General features: G+C 25.7%; 5 protein-coding genes across 5 annotated transcripts; 2 read left to right on the top strand and 3 right to left on the bottom strand.

Moving 5' to 3' along the window:
* Positions 1-823: 823 nt before the first annotated feature.
* OCT59_008280 (uncharacterized protein) lies at positions 824-2,466 on the bottom strand. The gene has a single exon (XM_025311415.2). It carries the CDS (start codon positions 2,416-2,418, stop codon positions 1,060-1,062), a length of 1,359 nt encoding a protein of 452 aa, XP_025171772.1. The 5' UTR covers positions 2,419-2,466; the 3' UTR covers positions 824-1,059.
* Positions 2,467-5,168: 2,702 nt separating this feature from the next.
* On the top strand, positions 5,169-7,052 carry OCT59_008279 (uncharacterized protein; the record flags this gene model as incomplete). The annotated part of the gene is made up of 8 exons (XM_066142341.1): positions 5,169-5,316; positions 5,400-5,585; positions 5,716-5,765; positions 5,868-5,984; positions 6,050-6,100; positions 6,400-6,451; positions 6,525-6,571; positions 6,765-7,052. 8 exons carry the CDS (start codon positions 5,169-5,171, stop codon positions 7,050-7,052), a joined length of 939 nt encoding a protein of 312 aa, XP_065999231.1.
* Positions 7,053-11,119: 4,067 nt separating this feature from the next.
* OCT59_008278 (uncharacterized protein) lies at positions 11,120-11,778 on the bottom strand (the record flags this gene model as incomplete). Its single annotated transcript, XM_025320258.2, has 4 exons — positions 11,120-11,237; positions 11,303-11,421; positions 11,487-11,626; positions 11,700-11,778. The coding sequence occupies 4 exons, from the start codon at positions 11,776-11,778 to the stop codon at positions 11,120-11,122; spliced, it is 456 nt and encodes a 151-aa protein (XP_025171775.1).
* A 2,541-nt stretch (positions 11,779-14,319) lies between these two features.
* OCT59_008277 (uncharacterized protein) lies at positions 14,320-14,610 on the top strand (the record flags this gene model as incomplete). The annotated part of the gene is made up of 1 exon (XM_025327353.2): positions 14,320-14,610. The coding sequence occupies one exon, from the start codon at positions 14,320-14,322 to the stop codon at positions 14,608-14,610; it is 291 nt and encodes a 96-aa protein (XP_025171776.2).
* A 6,760-nt stretch (positions 14,611-21,370) lies between these two features.
* Positions 21,371-22,800, bottom strand: OCT59_008276 (uncharacterized protein; the record flags this gene model as incomplete). Its single annotated transcript, XM_066142340.1, has 1 exon — positions 21,371-22,800. Exon 1 carries the CDS (start codon positions 22,739-22,741, stop codon positions 21,371-21,373), a length of 1,371 nt encoding a protein of 456 aa, XP_065999230.1. The 5' UTR covers positions 22,742-22,800.
* Positions 22,801-24,030: the final 1,230 nt, after the last annotated feature.

Here is a 24,030-nt window from a genome sequence, read left to right as displayed (position 1 = left end):
TTATACTTTTTTTTTAATAAGATTATTTTCCCATTTGGGAATAATTCATTAGCTATTTGTAAACGTCAAAAGAATATTTTTGAAATTAATATCAATGACTAATTAACCATTTTAACTATTTCAATTTCGTTTTTGAAGGAGAAAAAATTTTTCTCCTCTCTTCCAATAATCGATTCATTCATAAAAGAAAAAGGGGCTTAGTTTCATGCAAAAAAAAAATATACAATTAATATGCGTGATTTTAATATTAATAGTTCATGTCAGATCACAGCCTCGATAAAAATATAATTTACAACGACGCATGATTATGCATGATAATTTTTTTAGCTATCAATGAATACCAATTTGGATTTAAATTTCTTTAATTAAATTGATCCGAATATAATCCGAATATGAATAAGATAATTAATATTATTATTTAATTTCCAAGTTTAAATATATGCATCTTATTAAGAGCAGTTAAATAGGTAATGACTATTTTTATTCGCTTTTCCTGAAAGTTAGCCCGCATGTTTGAAGTTGGCATACAAGGGTTATTTATTCGCCGAAACTCCGAAATTACCGAAACTATAAATTATCGCGCTTCGGGCAAAATATTCCGAAATGTTTCAAACAGTGCATTCCCGAAAATGGCTCCAAAATAATTTTCTTTCAAAAATTGGTTTAATAATTTTAAATATTTTCAGTTATAATTATAAAATTATATTATAACATAATTCAATTTCAATAATTAATGAATAAGTATATTATAATCCCAACTAAGAAAGCGTTAGCGAGATAAAGTAATACATATCAAAAGCCTTGGTATCTGGTATTTTCCGTATTTTACACACTTCTCACATAACGTGTCAAATAGAATTTTTTATTATTATCAACTGATATATCGTCACACTATTGATCAAATGACTGAATGGTTGATTTTGTAAGACACTAAATTTCATATCAATTTAACCTGATATCAACATCATTACATAATAAAACGAAAAAAATTTATGTATTTTATGTTTATAAAGAAATATATTTTTTTTAAAAAAATGTACATATATTTTTTAATACGAACTAAGGTTTTACTTTCAAACTTTTAATGATATTATTAATTTCTTCATCTTCTAATCTTGCGATATCAGTAGCTGAAAGACTTTTGACATTATTAATATTTTGGGTGCCAATTCCGTTGAAAAGTTTATAAACTTTGTTCGCTTTTTTGATTTCATTATGTAAAATGATACCGGGTATGTATGCATCTAGAACGAATTCATGATCTTGAGAAGTAGAATTTCCATTTGATGATGTACTTCCAATTCTTTGAGTGGATGAAGCGGATGATGTACTTCCAATACTCTGAGTGGATGACGTACTTCCAATACTCTGAGGGGATGATGTACTTCCAATACTCTGAATGGATGATGCACTTCCAACACTCTGAATGGTATTTTGAAAACGTTTCTTACTCCTTTTCTTTTCAAGAGCTTCTCCATATTTATAATAATATAAAATATTTGCTCTATTACAAATTAATCTATCTTCATAATATTCTTGATCTTTATTTCTTTTTAATATTCTTTTCTTAATCTCATCAATTATTGGTTTGATCATACGATGTGATAAAAATATTTCGTACCAATATTTATCCCTGTTCTCATTTTTTAATTCCTTCTCTATACTCTTAATATCATCGAAAGCGAAAAGGATAATACAGCCTAAACCCCTATTTTTGTTTCTAGGTTTATCATTACATATGGTAAAAAATCTCATTATCAATAATAAATTGATGTTAAATGCGATTTTAACGTAAATTACATTTGAAGGTACTATTACTAAATAAACTATACTAATGTAAAATGAACTAAAAGTATATATTGAATATATGATATTACCAACAATTGGAAAATCTCTTCTATTCTTATACAAGATATGAGGTAATAATAATACGAACGCGAAAAAACCGAATATAATTCCGAGTATAGCTACTCCATTAAGTAACTCTGTAATAAAACCAGTTTTCCTAAGATCTTCTAAACACATCATAGGAACAAAACGAGCACAATATTCTGTGATACCAAAGTATACGAATAAAATACAATGTTTCAATGATTTGTATCCGAAATATCGGTTTGTTTTTTTTATCCATGCGAGAATGATATAATATATAATGGCTGAAACAATTCTAAAGGTACTATAAACACAAATAAATATAATATGTCTCTTGTCAAATTCATTGTAAGTGATTTTGTTGAACGCGTAGAAAAGCGGTATAAGAGGTTCCACAAAAAAAAAAACGAAATCTTCAATTTTAGATTTTAATGTTGTACTTAAAAGTGGTTCGAAATATACCGAATAACCGATTGGTATTATACCACTGAAAAAGATATCAAAGGCAGCAGAAGTTGGATCATCCATTTGATCGTAATTTGCCATTTTTTAACTTTTTTTTTAAAAAAAAAAATTTGAAGTAAAAAAAGAATTGAGAAGAAGAAAAGTAAAAGTTGAAATATTATATACTCGTATAATGTATATTACGTGCGCGCAGCAAAAAATTAGCGCAGGTCATGTTAAACGAATTTGTGCAGTAAAGTAAATTATGTTTTTTTTTAATAATAATAGAAATGAAATTATGTTCCTAATTTAGAATAATTCATTACCTAATTGTTAACGTCAAAAGAAATATTTTTGAGGCCGATTTAATGATTAGGTAATATCTTTGGCATAACGCCATCTTATTTAGCAAATTAAATTTGTGGCTTAGCTTTGAACTTAAACAGTTATTATACTTATTCAATTTAGATGAAAAAATTTCAGCCTTAGTTTCAGATGATTATTTGCATAATGCGTAACTATGTTTTGGAGCTGAATTCAAAAAGTTCTTTTGGTATTCTTTTTAGATAAAATATAATTTTACAATGAAGCAAATCATGTATGACAATTAATGAATGAATACTAATTTGAATATAAACTTCTTTATTAGGTAAATGCATTCTTCTAAGAATTTGTAATCGATATCTTACTTTGCATTCTATTTTTGTAAGTTTGTTTATAAATCTGCTCCGATTAAGACAATTGATATTATTAAGTTTCTATATATGCAGTTTATTATTAGTAATAAATAGATTTTATTCGTTAGTTTTTATGTATTGTTCCTGAAAATCTATTTTGTTCGCCGAAAAACCCTGTTATTATATATTAAAATGGAAATTTACTTGCGTATCACTTTTATTTTATATTACAGAATAGTCCTAGGTACAGGGTAACATTATAGGAATTTTTGCGATTTAGGCATGAAAAGCGTAACGTTAATATATTGGTAGAGAGTAGAAATGAACGCCTGCAGACTGTCCCATACTATATATATTTCATAACACTAATTATTTGTTTACTATTATTGATAATTAAAATTTAAATGCATCACGCTTGATCAAAACATTACGTGGAAACCATATCAATATGTTTTTTAATTCATTTTCTTCTTTGCAACAGGGTGGGTGACCACGGCGGGTTTATCAAAGGTGGTTCATTCGGTGAAAGAAACCAATTATGAAAAATTAAGACAAAGAAAGAATGAACAAAATCTCAACATACCATCATTAACGTTACAGTCCCATCGGACTCAAAATCCTACATTACACGGTGAGTTTGAGATACCTTTGTCGCTTCATTCCAATAATCTTTCCAAGTGATCATCAAACAACACACATTGATCAAACATATGACCGTAGCAGTTATATGATCAAAACCATACTGCTTAATAAATTCCATATAACATATCTACCTTCAAGATTACGGTTAAGACAATTTACAAACGCGTTTATGATTTCTTCTATTTGCGATTATTATTTTACTATCATGAGCAAAATTTTTCGGATTATTGCAACCTTCTCGAGATTCATCCTGCTTTCCATCTTTCGGCCGATGACACATGGTTTTTGGAATATTTGATTTTCTAATTAAACGTTTGGGACCACAACATGTGTCTTCGGCTCTTCTTTTTTGCCAGACAAGGTACCGATTCGACGCAGTTGTCCCAATGACGGCAATGACCGGACTTTTTCGGATAACATTCGAACATTGTTGTAATATCTCGCCATCGACATTGTTGTTAATCCTTGGTTCTCATATATTATGTCTTTTGTTATAGTTTTTGTTTTTATTCCGCTACACATTGATATATATATATATAGCATAGCGGACATCTCACATTATTGTGCCGATCATTTGTCGATTATTTATCCCATTATACTAATAATATACGTTCAAATTTTGCAACTAACTTAACTTTAATTTGTTTTTACTGTATATTAATTTTTATTAGAATCGCACACATATTAAATAACTTTTACTAATAGCAACTTTTTAAATTTAATAAAAATGTTGTTATATAGTCAAATGAAAAATTCTACATAATAATATATGCTTAAATTTTACAAACAACTTTATGTTAGTTTAAATTTACTATGTATTAAATTTTATTAAAATCGCATTATTATTGGAGAATTTTTACTAGTAGTAACTTTTTTTTTTTGCTTATTTATGAAAACATTGACCATAATTGGCACATATAAAACTTTAGTTTCAAGCGAATTGAGGTGGTTTCATTTTACCACATATTCCCAAATAGTAGATGAATGTATGGTAAAATTTTCTGAGTTCGCCCGAACATCTGTGGCTTTGCCCGTCAAATTACCATATGATCTGCAAATGATCGGCATTAATTTTTGGGTTACACCGATTTTCACTATACTATTTTCGAACTATTAAATAAATAGTTCAGTATAAAGTTTATGGATTCGCCTAAGGCTTTAAAATGTGAATTAAATAATATGATAATTAATATAAATATGATCTACAAATGATCGACGTTGTGATATAGCATGTCCGCTATGCTTATATATACGTACATGTTCTAAAACATAAATTTTACTTTTCCATTGATATCGTTAAATTTACTGCGGGCAAACAAACGTACGATATTAGGTTCCATCGTCGTAATTTTGTCTGCTAAGATAATTAGCGTCCTTAGAAAGATATTTTTTCTGATCTTGAAACTTTATTTTCTCGAAAGACTCCATTTTATTACATAGATCGTTCAAAGGGAGGGCTATTGCGTTCCTGGTGGTAATTCGGGATTGGCGAGAAAATCATTTGTATTTTTAAATTTGATTTCGAAGGAAAAAATGAATCAATATGCGAGGAACTTTATTACCGAAGTGTTTTTTTTTCGCTATATTTTCGTTGGAACTGCAGCACAAAAAATGACGAAATGGAATTGTACGAGTTTCAAACCTACTTTTAAGGGATCTTTATCCATCAAAGTGACTGACTGTGGCTAACTCTCTCATCTTTCTGATTTGATATTTTATCGCCGAAGTTCGGTTCGCACTGTTAATTAGTCTTGTACAACTAAGTGTCTCCAACGTTAGATATTGATACAGAGTCAGATGATGCATACTTGCTTTTGGCAACTACAGTTGGTGAATTAGAAACAAAGCATCGTAGACCATTTGGTCGGAACACCGTTAAAATTGCTACAAACATAACGATCATTTCTTGGAATGCATCAAGGATTGTGGACCATGCTAGAGCTTTTGGCAGTTCCCCATGAAACGATTGTGTGGAATTTTACTTCCTCAACATTTAATTTTCGTTTATCCGGAACTAACGAATCAATTTTCTGAATCATCATCTAAATTTTATTCGGAGAGATTAAAGTTTTTTCATTAGATACTCAAATTGAAGAATTTTACTGGCCTAAATGGGATTATAATTTAACGGTGTGTGAACTTAAACAATTAAAAACATTTTCACTCCTAAAAATAGATTGGAGGTAAGATTTATACATTTTAAATAATTTATTAAATATTTAAATTTATTAGAACGTTAAATCAAATGGACGAAAATTTGGACGTCTCAGAATTAAAGATGGCCATATAATAAGTTCCATTTGGATCCAAAGAAAAGCTGATATAGCAAGGAACAATTATTATGTCGCGGTATTCATCTAGTTTTGTATATTTTTATATAAATATTATTGACTAACTTAAATAATATTTAAAAGGTTGATATGTATGAAGATAAAGAATTATTTGGGAAAATTGAATATTTTATTGTACATGAATTTCGTGAAAAACTACACATTCTTGCCTATATTCAATGGACAAGTGAATGTACATATAGATAGTATAAGATCATTGATAATGATGATCTGATGATCTGAGTGGCACTTCGTGCCACATCATACCACGCCAATATAATGTGACCATGCGAAATATTTTACAAATTTATTACTCTTCTTTGCCTTCCTCCCTTTAAATTTTCTTTATTCCACAATAAAATGTCTTCCTCAACAAGTATGTTTAATATATTTGTATGATCGGTATTTTTTTACTGATTTTTTTTTTCTTAAAGGCACAGAAGAAAAATAATGATGATGCTAAAAAAGCCAAAAAAATTAAGAAAGGTATAGTATATTATTATTATGAAGAATTTGTGCCGTTAGTTCATTCTATTAATGTTTTGTTATATTCTACTAGATAATGTTGAACTTGCGGCAACTGTTACCAATAAATTGAATACAAATGTATTCAACTTCATTTGCATTATGGAACGTTTTACAAGGAACTGATGTAAAAACATTTACAATGAACGTTGATATCGGTTTAATACAACTTGTAAAATCAGGCGGTGTGTTACACGTAAGATCAGCAAGTGATCCCAGCATTCTAGAGACGAAAGCAAACAAGATTTCAATTCCGTATAATTTAGTCGAATAGGTTCAGATAACCGAAAGGTTTGGAGATCTTGGAATTAAAGTTGAATACTTTAATAGTGAAAAACTTCCTGAAAATCCCCCAGCACGAGATAATTTGATTTTTAAACATTCTGAAGATTATAGAAATCGTCTTATAGAATACTTAAGTTCTATTAATCATAAGAACGAATTTTCTACCTTTAAGGGTGCTCTTTCAGTACTCCTTCTGGGTTCTGGCACTACAATTATTGATGAGGCAGATGTTACTATAATGATTTTAGACTTTTGGGTGAACAAACATATTCATTAGAGTCTCTTTTATCCGTGAATAAAGAAGAAAGAAATATCAAATTAAAAATTAAAAGAAGCTATAAAAAATTTATAATCACGCGTCTGGTATTCAATCAGTAGTCTGGTAAAAGATACAATTTCCCAAGAAGTTGTTCGTAGACGTCAACTTCGATTCCTTGTCTCTATGGTACGATCATATAGGACGTTAGAACTATTTTGCACTTTAAACTTCGTAAGCAAGATCAGACAATCAAGTCACAGGTTACAAAAAAGATTATAAAGGAGAGCAATGGCCGATTGGACGAAAAGAATTTAACAGAGAGGATTCCGTATTGAAAGGGTATAAATTCCATTGGAATTAAATGGAATATTAGATGCAATTTACTAGTACTATTAATGGTTGTCAAAATTTCGAAATTTGGCTAGAAATAATTTTAAGCAATGAAGTGATCTCGTATAAGGAAGTAGAAATTAAATATAAACAATTTAAGACAACCTTGGCAAATGAAAGAGTCATGTGTATAAAACAAGTGTGTGATAACAATGGGGTTGAGTTTCAACAGCCAAGTGAAAAAGATTTTAATTTTGATTATTAGCATTTTTAACTTTGATTATTAGCAATTGTTAGATAAAGAAAATTCAAATTTTAATATTTTTGCAAGCATTTTATTACAATTTTACATATTTTATTACAGAGTAATAATAAAAGAATAAAAACCAAATAATTTTAAATTTTTAGAATAAATTTTATTGTGTCTATATAATATTCCTAAAATAAATGTCTTCTCTTTTTTTGCATATGACGAGCTCTTTTCATCATGGTGTCAAAAATATTTGTTTGATTTTGTTGAATCTCTTGATTTCTAGAACTACTTTCACCATTATCTTCTTCCGGTTGAATAACGAATCTTATATACATTAAAGAAATTTCGCCATATAGTCTCTCTTCAACATAAACCATTTATTAACAATTTTTCCTATATAAACATGAACACTTCGTATAGATCTTTTGTAATTACATCATACAATTCCTTAAAAGTACCTGTATTTGAGTCACTTTTAACAATTTTTTGATTAATAATATTTTTTTTACCTTCATCAACGCTGACAAAAAAATGTGGAATATTCGAAAATTAGAAATCATTGTGTATTATCGAGGGGTCCAACTTACTTCCTCATATATAGTCAAATTTGATGTAATTTTAACCACTAGACTCAATGAAAAAAAATAATGTTATTGATAATATAAAAAATTGTAATTTTATTTGTAATTAATAAATTTTATAAAGTAACATTAATTTTATAATGTGTAAAAATATTTGATTAACCAATAGTAATCAACGTTCATAAGATAATTTGCAGTATAAATATAACTATCATCGAATCAATTTTTATGTTGACATCATCTTTTTTTTACTTCATATAAAAAGTCAGGCGTATGACGTATCTAGATTAAAAATCAAGATATTATTTAAAATAATCATGTCGGACATAAAATATCATCTAATAAATAATAGTAAAGAATAATAGTAAAGAAATACGTTACTAACAAAAAAAAAAGAATAAAAATTATATAAAATAATTAATTTATTTCTAAAACGACTTCAAATTCTTAAAAAAATTGAAAAAAAATAATAATTAACAATTCTTATGATTACTTATTATAACGATATAAATATATTAAAAGGAACTATTTTATTTATTTTATTTACTTAATTTGAATTTAATAAGGCGACTATATCAGTATCTAATAGTTTACACGTTTGTATTAATAGTATTAATATCGATAATAGATATCGATAGGCGCCCAAAGTAGAATCATGAGCGACGATCAATATTAGTCATGTTGAATCGCGAGTCGCGATTTTTTTTTTACTCGAGTCACGATTTTGATTTTTACAATATATATATACTCTCAACATATATATATACTATCAGCCTTCTCTAAAAAAAAACATTCTAAAAAATACTACAGTAAAAAAAAACCCTCTCTAAAATTCTTCACCGGACAACAGACGAAAGCTCTTTGAATGGAGCATTACCGGTTTTCTAGATGAGAGCAAAGTGGCTTAGAAGTCTTTAAAAGAGGTGTGTTTTTTTTTATTTTGCAAAGTGAGTAGCTCCTAAGCAAAATTAGAACGGATAGCTCATTTGAGCCGGGGAGTTCACAAATTTTACTTAGGAGAATACTTGGATTTGTTTGCTTGGGTTGGTGAAGGGTGAAGGGTGATTTTTTTTAGTGGGTAACTCCTAAGAAAATCTAGAACGGATTGCCATTGAGCCGGGGAGTTCACAAGGTTGACTTAGGAGCCTGCTTTTTTTATTTCTTATTTCTTTTTTATTTCTTATTTCTTTTTTATTTCTTATTTCTTTTTTATTTCTTTTTTTCTTTTTTATTTCTTATTTCTTTTTATTTCTTTTTCTTTTTTCTTTTTTTTATTTCTTTTATTTCTTTTTTTTTATATTTTTTTCTTTACTTGTTTTACTTGTTCACTTGATAACCAACTCAAGCAGACATCCTAACTTTGTTATTGGTAAAGTCTGCTAATTCTAAAGGAGGAATTAGCTATGTCTTCTTTACCATTAAATAATAATTGCACATTATTAATTATTTTTCTCTCTCATAACAGATAATAGGTAAATACAGAATCACTGATTCCAATTTCATAATCGGAATTCCAAACCAATATAGGACTGAAAGAAATGAATGGTATGCAGCTTCTTTTAAAAAAAACTTTATTTTTAATTATTTATTTGAAAAAGACGCTACTGAACCTGAATTACTTTACACCATTCAGTTGAAGAATGTTAGAAAACAACTAGAAAACAACATCGTTCGATAGTTGAAAAAATTATACCAATGATAAAATCACTCAAGTCAAAAGAACTTGATAACCATAATCAACTAGAAAGTCTTATGTCGCATCATTTTCTTGACAACGAAAAGGATATCCTAAAGAAATTAACTATGGTTATATTTTGATGATTTACTCAAAGCCAAAGCATATTTTCATAAGAACTTCGGTAAATATATAAGAGATTATAAATTTATTCCTAATGTTGATCTGGCTGTTCCCTTGATTAATAATTATTTTGCTTTTTCCATTAATATGCCTTTTCTCGTTTCCGTACATGGATATTTTGCAATAAAAGAATCAATTTGATATTGTTTATGATTTAAATAATTGGTTATATTACTTATTAACAGGTTAGCACTAATTGACGTTCCTTTTGGCCAGCAGCGGACAATGAGGATCTGGTAACTAATTAATTCTCTGCTATATGTTTTGATAAAATTTCTATATTTAGTTATTAAATATTGCCTTTCGGGATTAGCGCGTCTGAAGGTTGAGTGGAATCGATATTTATTCGAAGAAGTTTTACCCAAAGCTTGAGTTAAGTTTCTTTGTGAGCTCAGGTCTAATATTCAATCGGATGATATATATGAATTTTGGCCAATAGTTAAAGAAGTTACATCGGGTAGTTTAAATTTTTTTTTTGCAAAGATCTGTTGCAGAATGTTATTGGAAGTCATAGTATTGACGATTGTGTATTCAAAGAACCTTTTTCATCAAATGTTATTGGCCGTTCCAATAAACAATTATGTTTAAAAAGAATATTAAAAAAAAATTACGATTTTTTTTAAGTATTATTGAGTGTAAAAATTGAAGGGTGGAGTATTTATTATATTAATTTTTTTTATAATATTAAAAACTTTTAAAATAGGAGGGGATTTTTTTTAAAAAAAAATTTCTTTACATAGGGCGCTAGCCTGATTTTATCTATACCAACTCTATTTTTTCCTGTATTATATCTGTCCAAGATTTCCTGCTAACTAGATTTTATTCCTGAACTTCATCACGCTCATGATTATCTTTCTTGTAATAATTAAAGCAACCACCTTGATTAAACTCTATGAAATACGTGGACATACACACAAAAAAAATTATATAATAGTATATTTAGACTGCAAAGAAGCAAATAATTTTTTAATCTTGCACTAAAAATACATGTTTCGTGAATAATACATTTATATAGCTATTATTAATTAATTTTTTCTAAAGATGTATAATATAATATATGAATCTAGATATTAAAAACGTAACGACAATTTTCTAGATCTGCAGTACGTTCGGTAACTTTGGTAGCACAATAACAACATCCAACGTCGAGAACATTTAGATTAATTCTATCATGTCTACACCTATATTTGAAAAAGTTAAAAAACATTGCAAATATTTCTAGAAAATAATAAAGCTTAACACCAACCAGTCTGGCAAGCCGTTAAAGCAATCCGTAAGTTGGCGGCCACTTCGGAAAGAGAAAATTATTCTGGAATTAAATTCGTTTACCCCTCCATGTGTTGTAATATAGTTAATTAGCGAACGCTAAATAATTTTGTACATATTAGTTTAAAGTAACAAACAATGAATAGCAAACAATGTAAAAATACTTTAGTCTGATTTCTTCCATTTCGAGGGAAGGGATCCGCCCACTCAATGATCATAATTGGGTCGTCGGTGCACATATTTTCAATAACTTTGACAAGAAGGTCCGCATTTTCTTTTAAGAAGTTAGGAATATCTCTCAAAGCTAAATGGTAATGAAAGGATTACTAAAGATGGCTTTCTCTGAACTTTTCATTTATTGTATCATTAATACTCACCTAGCGAAAATATTTTAGCAAGTTGTTTTACATTATTTTCGCCTTTTTCGCTGTTACTGTTTTTAGTACCCAAGCTCATGAAACTCAATTGTAGAAATATTTATAGAAAATAGTTAACAAGTAAGAGTTTTTGTTTTTATTAAGAGAATAGCGAACCTATGGAATTATTATTAAATCATGTGCGCGCGTAATACACTCGTGGAGAACAATATGAAAGGTTCGAGTAAAAGCTTTTTACGCGTTTTTGAGATCGTGACTGGTGATCATCACTATATACACATATCAGGTGATGTTTAATACGACGATAAAAAAATTAAGCAAAAGGACTAACCCTCTGTACTATTATTTGCATTATCTAAATATTCTACATACTTCATCAATAAATTGTTGTCATTTTTTATCACTTGCCCACGGTTGAATTAATGAATTTTCTAGAGCTTCTACATGACGTTTCAAAGTTTTTGCTTGAATTTCTTTAATATGATGTGAATTATTGTAGTATTGATTATAAGATGAATTTACTTTATATTCTGGTAATTCTTCTATAAATTTCGGAAAATGATATGATCGTTTGAATAAACTGACTGCGATGTGGATTAATATACCAGATAAGGTTACTCTACCCCAGAAGTTGTATGAGCGTCCCCAAACCACCCAAGTTTTTGGATTCTTAAATTAATAATGTGATTATATAACAGTGTTCTGGAGGAAAATGAATATTTGTAACATTACTTATAAATATTAAAGCAGGATTATTGATATCATAATCATCTAATATGTGTAGCCTTTACAAAAATTAATATTTCTGTTTTCTTGTAGAAAGAGCTAACTTAAAAGTTCAGATAAAGTTCAAGGAGTTCAATACTTATTACTGTCATGATTTAACACGAAATTTTATACTCAAAAAGGTACGTGTTTATTTAAAGAATTAACAATGAAAACAAGAACTTGAGCGAAGAAAGAAAAAAAACTTCAACAGGTAACACAGCATTGCATAAAATGATCCGAATATTGATATGCATTAACGATCATGTGAATTTATCGAACTTTTATATTTATATTAATATTTATACTTAAAAACTGAATATTTCGAGGGTGGAGGGGGAATACATTTACTTTGCATTTTTTTAGTATCTATATAAAATGTAAATTTTTGAGGGGGATATTTAATTATTAATAATTAGAGTGGCCTAATTTACTCTACGATAATAATGTTAATTCCTAAATTAATATATACATAACTATAACCGATATAAATTTATTCAGGTAACTAAGAAATAGAATTTATTTTAGTTGTTAATAAAAATGAATAACAAAAAAAAACAAATATAAAAAATCAACACAAAAATACCTGCTTATAACATGGATCAAAGTATACACATCTAATATCTTTTTCTGATATATTTAAAGTATTATAGGTATTATTTTTACAAGTATAACAATCACTTTTTATGTATCGAAGATATTTAATCTTAATTTGATTTGATTTTTGTTTTAAACAGATTGGATGATAATAACTTTCATTTTTGAAAACCAAATTAATATAAATTGAATTAAAATCTAAATTAAATTTTGTAAAATTAATATAAGGTTTTCTTGAAAGTTGTTTTTCAAAAGAAATTGTACCAAAAGTACTACTAGAATTAGGACAACCTGAAACAATAAGTATACAAAAAGTAAAGTTAGGTAAATTGGCACAATATTTATTTTTTGAGCAATAAGAAAATGTGCGTGCTCCAATTTTGTTATCTTTTTGAACATTAAAAAAATGATGACCTATAATAAGAGAATTATTTGAAGAATCTAATTTATTTAATACAGAAATTCCTAAGTAAGATGAAATATTTTTATATAAAAAATTATATTCAAATTCTGTCTTAAATATAGGTTGATTATTTAAAGTAATTGCTTTGAAATGTTTAGATAATTCCCAAAATATTACTGATGATTTTTTAATTGAGGTATGAAATTTTTTTAAAAATCATTTATAATAGAAAAGTTCTTTATAATTTAAATATTATAAAATAATTTTGTTTTATTATTTATATTTTAATAGGTTAAAGGATACTCAATAAATAAAAAAAGTAATATTCTTAAGATATATGGAATATCTCAAAATCCAAATACAAAAGAGTATATTATGGTTCTCCAATATGCAAAGGGAGGCAATTTTAATCATTGGATAAATAAAAATTATAAATCTTTTAATTGGAAAGTTAAATTATTAGTATTACTTAATATTATTAATGGTCTTAAAGAAATTCATCAAAAAAATTTAGTTTATCGTGATTTTCATACAGGAAATATATTATTTTTAAATAAGATAAACGGTTTTGATAGTTTATCAATTTCAGATATGGGATTATGTAGAGAAGTTGGTAATATAAATGAAACTAAAATTTATGGAATTATGCCTTATGTGGCTCCTGAAGTAATGAGAGGAAAGCCTTATACTCAAGCAGCAGATATCTACAGTTTTGGTATGATAATGTATTTTGTAGCAACTAAAAAACAACCTTTTTACAATCGTAAACATGATAAATCACTTGCATTAGATATTTGTAATGGAATTAGACCTGAAATAAATGAACCAGAAGCACCAAAATGTTATATTAATTTAATGAAAAAGTGTTGGGATCCAAATTCTATTAATAGACCAAGTACTATTAAAATAAATGAATTAATTTTATTATTTCATAAGTCATATGAAGAAGAAACTTTTATTGTAAAAAATGAAGAAATTGGAATGCAATTTAAGGAAGCAGAAGAATACAGAAAAGCAAATCTTTCATTTACTGAAAATTATCAAATAGCTACTCATTCACAAGCTATTTACACATCTCGATTACTTAATCCTTTTACAGAAGATTTTCTAAATTATGATAAATCTGATGATATTAAATTAGTTTAAAAAAATATATATAATTATTTATTTAATATATTTGTATTATTGTATATAGCTGTTATTTTAAATTAATTTATAATTTTGTAACTTTTATTTAATTATAAATAAATATATAAGTTTTTTTATTATAAAATAATTCTTTATATAAATTATATATATAAATTTGTTGATATATTAGTAGTATATTTATATTGCTTATTTTATTTATTACAATATTTATTTATAAAATAAAACTTTTTATTTTTTATATCTATTATAAAAGTATTGAATAGAAATAATATATAAAAATTATAAATAACTGGTCTACTGCTGGTATTTAAAAATATTATTTTTATTTAATAGAATTTTAATGTAAATAATAAATTATAAAAATTAATAAATAACTGTCTATCGTTAAGGTATTTAAAAATATTATTATTTTTTCAAAATAGAATAATTTTTATTTAATAGAAAAAGGAATTTTATTTGGAATTTAAATCTTTTAATATAATGCAATATTTTAAAATATTAAAATACTATTTTTATTATATAAAGTCTTATTAATAATTGAAATACAAAATATCAGTATAAATTACAAGTTTGCATTATTATATTAGTAGGATCCCGCTGGCTCGCTTACTTCTAATAAAAATCTCCAGGAAAAATTTCAAATTTACTAGTAATTTTATCTTACTTCAATTTTTAATATAGGCCCTTTTCATTTCTGAATATTATTGTACCTGATATATAAATGTAACCTAATATGGTAAAGTCTTAGACGTTGAAGTCCTCTGATCCTCTTATAAGAGTTATCACGTCAAATCAGGCTTTATGCGTAAAAGTTAATATATTAGTAATACAAAGCACGTGATAAACAAAATAAAATTTAAACATAAAATAAATCATAACTCATTTTATTCAAGGGAATTCCTTCCCTATTTATAAGAATTAAAGTTACACAAATATTCTTTTTAAGAACTATGATGTAATAAATGACATCATATACCCAGTTTATACTCATGTGATAGAAGTTGATTTGCATTACTGTTTATCTATCTAAATATCTGCTATTTATGTTATCTAGATTTCTACTCTATCTACGACTTTTATTTAATTTATTTATGCTTGGTATCTGACAGTTACAGCGTACACAGGTTGAAATGCTAAAAATCGGCAAAAAATGGCGCGAAAAGCAGTGGCTATTTTTGGCTATTTTTGGCTATTTGCGAATTAACCTATACTATTTGTAAATAGTTTATATAAATTTGCGAATAGTTTATGCAATTTTAGCCATTTTTTTTGCCTGTTTTTGGTCATTTGACGTGTGGTAGTAATTTATTTTTAAATTTTTAATTGTCAATAAAATTTCTGATTTTGATCATGGGAAATTTGCTTATTATTTAATAAAACAATAACAAATTAAAATAATAATAATAATTATTAAATTTTGTTAATAAATTGTAATTAAAAAAGAAAAAAATTTTTATTCTTATCAAATTACAGATATGAATATGCAAAAAAAATTTTATTTTTAATAACACTTTTCCTATTCATTATCAACCTTCATTTGAATCAAAAAATATGGATGATTCATTTACTAAGCATTTGCAATACAATGAATTATTAGGACTAAGTAATAATATTGAAAATGAACAACATTGATCAGATTCTGCTGAAACATAAACAATTCAACACTGGTTAGACTCTGAAATTAAAACTTTACTTTCCTATCTCTCTGATAATTTTGATTGCTATTGTACAAATAAAACAAAATTTTATGCTAAAGCAGCAATAAAAATTGGAAATAATAGAATTGGTGCACAAATTAGATCTAAACTTCAAGCATTAATTGCAAGATTTGAAAAAGAAAATTGAGAAAAAACTGGAAAAGAAGGATCAGAGTGGCCATATTTTGATGATATGAATGAAATATTTGGAAATAGAGAAAATGTTTATTCTAATTATTTTATATTTAATATTGATGTTGATAAGGTATTTCATGTAAATTTAATTATTATATAGCTGCATACTACTTATATAGTTATTCAACTAATTTTAAATTTATTTATTACAACCTGTTATCAATACTGGAAATAATAAATATAAAAAGAGAAAATTTTCTGAAATTGATTAATGTTATTTATCAATATTTGGTTCACTTCATGAAATAAAAAAAAGGGCAATTAAAGTTGAATAAGAGCAGTTAAAAATTAAACAGCAAAGGCTTAATAATGAGTATGAAGAAAAGAAATTAGAAAGGAAAAACATAGTGAAAATAAAGCAAGATAAATTAAAGTGAAAAAAAGAAAAATTTGAAAAAAAACAAAAATACAAATTCAAATTAGAATTAAAGAAAGTGAAATAAGAATTTGCTTTGAAAACCAAAGAATGTGAATTAAAATATAAAAAAAATTAATAATTTTATAAGTATAATAATTTGAATGATTATTAATCAATATTTTCAATAAATTACAATACAATATCCATTAAATTTTGCCTTTTAATCTCTCCTACTCTTTTAATTGCCTAAAAATATCTTAAATTATTATTAGCATCATGTTGCATTTGATATATAACCATTTGTCCTGAAGATTCCCATATATCATTACATTGCTGTATTATATTGTGCAAAATTAAAGAAATTTCAATGATATCAGTATCCAACTTAGTATTTTTATTTCTAAGTTTTTATAATATTTGAAACCTATTTTTTAATCTTCCAAATGCTTGTTCTACTATTACACGTCCTTTACTATATTTTTTGTTAAATTCTCTTTACCTAGTTCTATCTGTTATATTTTTAAATGATGTAATAATAGTAGTAGAAATTGGATAAGCTGAATCAGTTAATACATAATCTTGTTCTTCAAATAGTTGATTTCTGTAAAGGTAAAATTTGGAATTTCAAAATACTTTTGCATCATGAGCAGAAGCTGAATAGACAATATCATAAAATATAAATAATCCTTTATAATCAACTACAGTTTGCAGATGAATAGTATAGCGATATTTTCGTGTAAAATATACATTCTTATTAGGTTTACTTGAAGTTTCAAATAAATTTATATGGGATCCATCTAATACTCCAATAACATTTGGAAATTTACATTTTTCTTCAAATTCTCTACGTACTTCTTGATAATAATCATCATGTGGCCAAATAATAACATGAGACTTTAATGATTTTAGAGTTAAAGTAATTCTGAATGTAAACAATTGAACTGTTCCTTCTGTAATTCCAAATTTTAAACAAAGGTCCCATACTATAGATTTTCCATCTAGTCGATATAAACTACAGCTAATTGTTTTTCAATTGGAACTTGTTGTTTTGGTGATTTTGAAAAATTTCATGATTGTGAATCATCATATTAACTATAGTCCAAAAGGTGGATTATTTTACTCTTAATAATTTGTGAAATCATATATCATCATAATTAAATAAGATTGTTTCATACCAATAATATGATTTAATTTGATTATAAATAATATAGGATTTTTAACGTGAATTAATAAAAAAAAGCATCAACTTTTCATAAGAAAAATTGATATTTATACCAGAATTTATACTACTACTTAAATCTAAAGTATCTAAAGCTTGCAAAAATAATTGAAATAAAATATGATTTATAATTTTAAAGTTTTATTTAAAGCAAAAGTAATAAATAAAAATTTTAAATTCTTTATTGTTATGTCGTACTAACATATAAAATTTACACATATAATTTACATGTTTCACAAATCATATGTATACTCAGAAATTTTATTGACAATTAAAAAATTTATTAAAATAATTTACTATGCCTAAACTTTACCATATCAGGCATTCAGGCTACATTTACATATCAGGTACAGTCAAACCTTGATATAACGAACTCGCGGTCTAAGGTAAAAGTTCGTTATATAGTAGAAATTCAGTATGTAAATTTTTTTTGTGTACTGAATTCCATAAATTTTACAGTAGCAGTTCAGTATATAAAGTTATCACGTGATTAAAGAATATTAATTTTGGCCAGAAATTAAGATTTAACAATATAAATTATGTGAAATTTCAACCACATGATCAAGTTTGGTATATAAAGAATTTTTTTATATGCTTTAACAGCTTTATTATAAACGGTAAATCATAAAAGTTCAGTATACGTTATATCAAGTTTATATGAAATTCGGTATATCAAGATTTTTTTAAATAATATAAACCCAGTTTTTTAAAAAAAGTTCGGTAAGTTAAGAGTTCATTATATTATGAGTTCATTATATCGAGATCAGACTGTATTTAGAAGTGAAAAAGTCCATTATTGATTAATTGATTTAAAGGAAAAAAATCATAATAATGCAGTATAACATTTCCTTTTTTAGATATAATTTATCTATTTATAGTAGGATCATCAAAATTTTTTTCTTAGTGATTTTACCTTAGAATTACAGTAACCTTTATTATAAGTAAGCGGGGTAGTAGCGGGGTCCTATATTAGTTAATAAAAATAAATCAACTGAAATATACAGATAAAAAATAGTTAAATTTAAAATAAATAAATAAGTATAATATATATAATCTGTACTTATGATTTAAGTATTTTTTAAAGAAACTTATATAAATGAATTACTTTATTAAATTTATTTTTTTTTTATATTCTAACAGTTTTATTCTAATTCAGAAATTATTGCAATATTTGTTTGATTTGTTTTTTGAAAAAATTTACTATTTAAATTTATAATAATATAAAGATTTTTATTACCTTTATTTATAAATCCTACATAATTAACTTTATATAATGGATGTATTTCAACCTGTCTTGCAAGTTTACTTAAAGTACAAAATGAAGTTTTGAATTCTATTTTTAATTTATTTGACTTTTTACATTTTATTAAAATTTATTTAATATAATTAGCAAAATTTATTTGTTTATAAATAAAGTTAAAAACAGTATTCGAAATCCACTTTTTTTATTAAATAAACTTGAAGAGCCAATTAAAATATGCTTATTTAATAATTTTCAAATTTATATTAATCTTAGTTTAAAAATAATTCATTAATTTAATTAAATCATGTAATTGAATAAGATGTTCCAGATTTTTTTAAATTGGATATTGAGCATACAATCAGTTTATTCTTATAATGTAGTTTCATTTTTTCAAACATTTTCAAATCAAAGGATGAGATCCTCTCTGGAGGGATAATGACCACTGATCTACTACTTAGATTATCAAATTTTGGATAAATGTATTAGACCCTGGTTACTACTCTTTTAGAAATAAAATAAATAAATAAATATTGAGCATATAATATTTCAGTATTAATGGAAAAATCAGAAATACCTTAGAAAAAGATAAATGAATAATTAACCACTATTTCTGACATCCTATGCTAGTAAATTTAAATATATTGATGCATATACTTTTATGATCTGTTAAAATTAGTAATGCAAAATTATCAAGCTCTCGATATATTAATAAGTATTTATTTTTTTTGTGTACCAGGTTTGTGGTGCAGCCAATTGATTATGGTGCAACAAAAAATCATTAAAAGAAATTTTTTTCTAATAATAAATTGCCCTTAAAAGTTACTAGCTAGGTATAAGTTTACTTAGAGCGACAAAGGCGACTTATTTGACAAAATTTTTCTTTCGCTAAATCTATTTTGAAAATGATCGGCAAAGAAGATAAAATCAATCATCTATATGTAAAGTCAAAATTGACATTCAAAATCTTCTTCCGAATCTTAAGTAAACTTGCAGAGCAGGTGAAATTACGCTTACATTGTAAGTTTGAAAGCTTTATGCCAAAGAAAAAACCTTAATGGCCTTTTTTTGAAAATTGCCGCGCCACGAATCAAGAAGCATGCCATAACGTCAGTACTTTTACACTAGTAATAGTATAGAAATGTTAACATTTATTGTTTAGTTTTAGCTAGTTTGTTACAATTGTTAAAAGCTGTAATAGTTTGAAGTTAAAATTAACTTTTGTATACAACACGCATTTGATAACAATACATTCCAAAATTGGTTTCGTTATAGAATAATAACAAAACGTAAAAATGAAAGCCTCTTTGTAATAAATTTATTATTACGAAAGAGTTTACTGTTTGTAGATCTTAGTGATTTAGCAAGTTAAAACAATTTCAACATCGTTTGTTCTTTAATTATAATTTTGCTAAAAGTTAAAACCCATCAGTTGAGTCGGCCCGTAACAGTTTTATGTCTGTAGTAAGAGATTAAACATTACTAAAAATTTGGACTTTTCACTTCTATTAACCGTTTGATGATATGAATCTGTATTAAACAGATCAAATGAAATACGTACTGACAAAAATTTTTAAAGAAACCTTACCATAATTACCATAATTAGAAATATCTAATCATAATAATTATGATAAGTGCTTCAAGTGTTTGCATATTTGTTTTTCGTTAATCGGTGTAGCACTAAGCCATGAAATTATAGCTTCGTATGTAAAAAAATTGAACATTTTGAATTTTAACTTTATTATAATATAATTTGTAACAACTACAACTCATGCATGCTTGTCAGCTTGTGTTTGAAATCTTGGAGGGCGTAAAGTATAGAAAAAGGATTAAACCTTCAATTTTAGTTGAATGCTAATTTAAATTTTAAATTTTTCTATCGCTTTATTTCCAATAAATAGTTAATACCTATTGTCGCAACACTTAAAAAAGAAACGCTTAGAAACGTTTTTTTATATAAATAAAGTGCATCAATTAAAGTAGTGAACAAAATTTTATCAAAAAATTTTAAGAGAAATACACTTTTAAAAATCGTAAATATTTTTTATTTAAAAATTACAGAATCTGACATTTTTAATGATTTCATCAATTTCTTTATATTCTAATCTTTCAATATCATCAACGGAAAATCTTTCTACTTGATAAATCTTTTCTACACCAATTCCATTAAAAAGTTTATAAACCTTATTCGCTTTTTTTATTTCATCATGTAATTTAATACCAGATTTATATGTTTCAAGTAAGAATTCATGAACTTGAATAGTAATAATATTTTCAGATGATGAAGTACTTTCATTATATTTGATAATAGTATTCTCAGTTGATGATGACATATTTTCATTATCTTGAATTACAATAATATTATCAGATGATGATATCATACTTTCATTATCTTGAATAAATTTTTGACAAGGTTTCTTAATCCTTCTTTTTTCAAGAGATTCTCCATATTTATAATAATATAAGATATTCGCTTTATTACAATTTGATTTATCTTCTTCTTCATTATAATAATAATTATCATCATCAATTTTTTTCTTCTTTATAATTTCTTTTATCTTATCAATCATTCGATTAATTCGATTAATCATAGGATGGGATAAAAATGAAGTGTACCAATCTTGATCCCATTCTTCATTTTTTAATTCTCTTTCTATTTTATGAATATCATCAAAAGCGAAAAGAATGACACAAGCCAAACCTCTTTTTTTGTTACTAGGTTTATCTTCAAATATAGTAAAAAATCTCATAACCAATATCAAATTGATGTTAAATGCGATTTTAACATAAATTACATTTGAAGGTATTATAACTAAATAAATTATACTAGTAGAAAATGAACAAAATTTATATGAAGAATATATTAAACTACTAAAAATTGGAAAATTATCTCTATTCTTATATAATATATGAGGTATTATAAATATATATATAAGAAAAGCAAATATAATTCCAAGTATAAATACCGCATTTGGTTCAAAGGTTATTTTTAATAATTCTCTTACATTTTCTAAAAGAATTATAGGAATAAAACGAACGTTAAATTCTATTATAGAAAAGTATAAGAATAACATCCAATGTTTTAATGATTTATATTTGAAATATCGACTATCATTTTTTTTTAACCATATGAGAACGTTATAATATATGATGAATGAAATGATTCTAAAAGAACAATAGATATAAATAAATATTATATGATTTCTGGTGATTTGATTATAAGTGATCTTGTTCAACGCATAGAAAAGTGGTATAAGAGGTTCCACAAAAAAAAGAATAAAATCCTCCACCTTGGATTTTAATGGTGCACTTAAAAGTGGTTCAAAGAATGTTGAGTAACCAATTGGTATAATACCACTGAAAAAAATATCGAAAGCAGCGGAAGTTGGACTATTCATTTGATCGTAACTTGGGTTCATTTTTTTTTTTCTTTTTCGAAAAAAATTTTGGAAATGAAAGAGCAAAATGAGAAAAAAAAAATAAAATACCGATTTATTATATACTTGTACATTAATCGCGCGTAGCCAAGAAAAAAAAAGAAAAATAGGTCATGTTAAACAAATTTGTCATAAAAATAAAAATAAGGTTGTTTTCCCATTGAGAATAATTCATTACCTAATCGTAAAAAAGTTTATCTAATATTTTTGCTTTTTAATTTTTCGGGTTTTGTCCCCCCTCTCATCAATGTTTGTGTGAACCTATCGGTTATTCATGCTAAATTAGTACAAAAAAAATTAATATCAATTTATATACGTGACATCAATAGTTTTTTCTGTCTAATTCCTCCTGTTTCAAACAATCTCATACTGAATTCGTAATTTTAGTTCTCCAAATAAGAACATTTTAATTGAAAGATTATGAATTTTTTGGTATACTTTTAAGATACAAATATGGAAGCAATGGTATAAATGATAATTCGTGTATCATAAATGAATACTAATTTAGTAATTTGGATTTTTAAACTTATCTTTTTTAGGAAAAGTCGGAATTAATTTTGAGTTCCTATCATTGTCTATTTTAGGAAACGCAAATACTCTTAAAGAATTTGAGTCCGGGAGTTTTTAGTAAACATTCTTCATTGTAAACCGCAGCAATCTCAGCAATCTTCCCAATTCGACGAACAAAATGTCCAACTTAAAAAGCATGTTCAATATATTATCCAAAAAAAGATACAAACGGATAACTTGGCAAAAATTAAAAGTATTATATTAAAAGAGAAACTTACAACAGTTATAAATAAATATAAGAAGGAACAAAGATATAAAGAAGGAATATATATAACTTCTCAATAATACCAATAAAAATAATCGGTTCTCTGTTTAAAAAAATAAGCAGAACAAAGAGAGTGAAGTTGGTATCGGAGAAAATTTACATATAGAATCTTTAATCCAAAGAATTATGACTATATTAATTGAAGAAGGGAGATGAATCGATATGCACATCACTCATTATGTTTCAATTATGTTTGTAACATTCAAATAAAATTAAAAAAACATTTTGCAAATCATGAAGATTTAGCCAAATCAAGGGTTATGAATTCATGTGGATGCATAAACGTTACCAAATAATTATTTTTGTTATGTCATTAAATATATAATTAATAAAAATTTTATACAAGGCAACAGTTCTAAGTTCTTTGGTGTCAATTAACCCATAAATAGAATAAAAAAGAGTAATTATGAAAGAAAAAATAGATCTTTTTTTGTAA

This window comes from Rhizophagus irregularis, chromosome 16, assembly GCF_026210795.1.
Source record: "Rhizophagus irregularis chromosome 16, complete sequence".
NCBI lineage: Eukaryota > Fungi > Glomeromycota > Glomeromycetes > Glomerales > Glomeraceae > Rhizophagus > Rhizophagus irregularis.
Note: the sequence above shows the minus strand (reverse complement) of the source record. Positions and strands in the feature narration are given on the sequence as shown.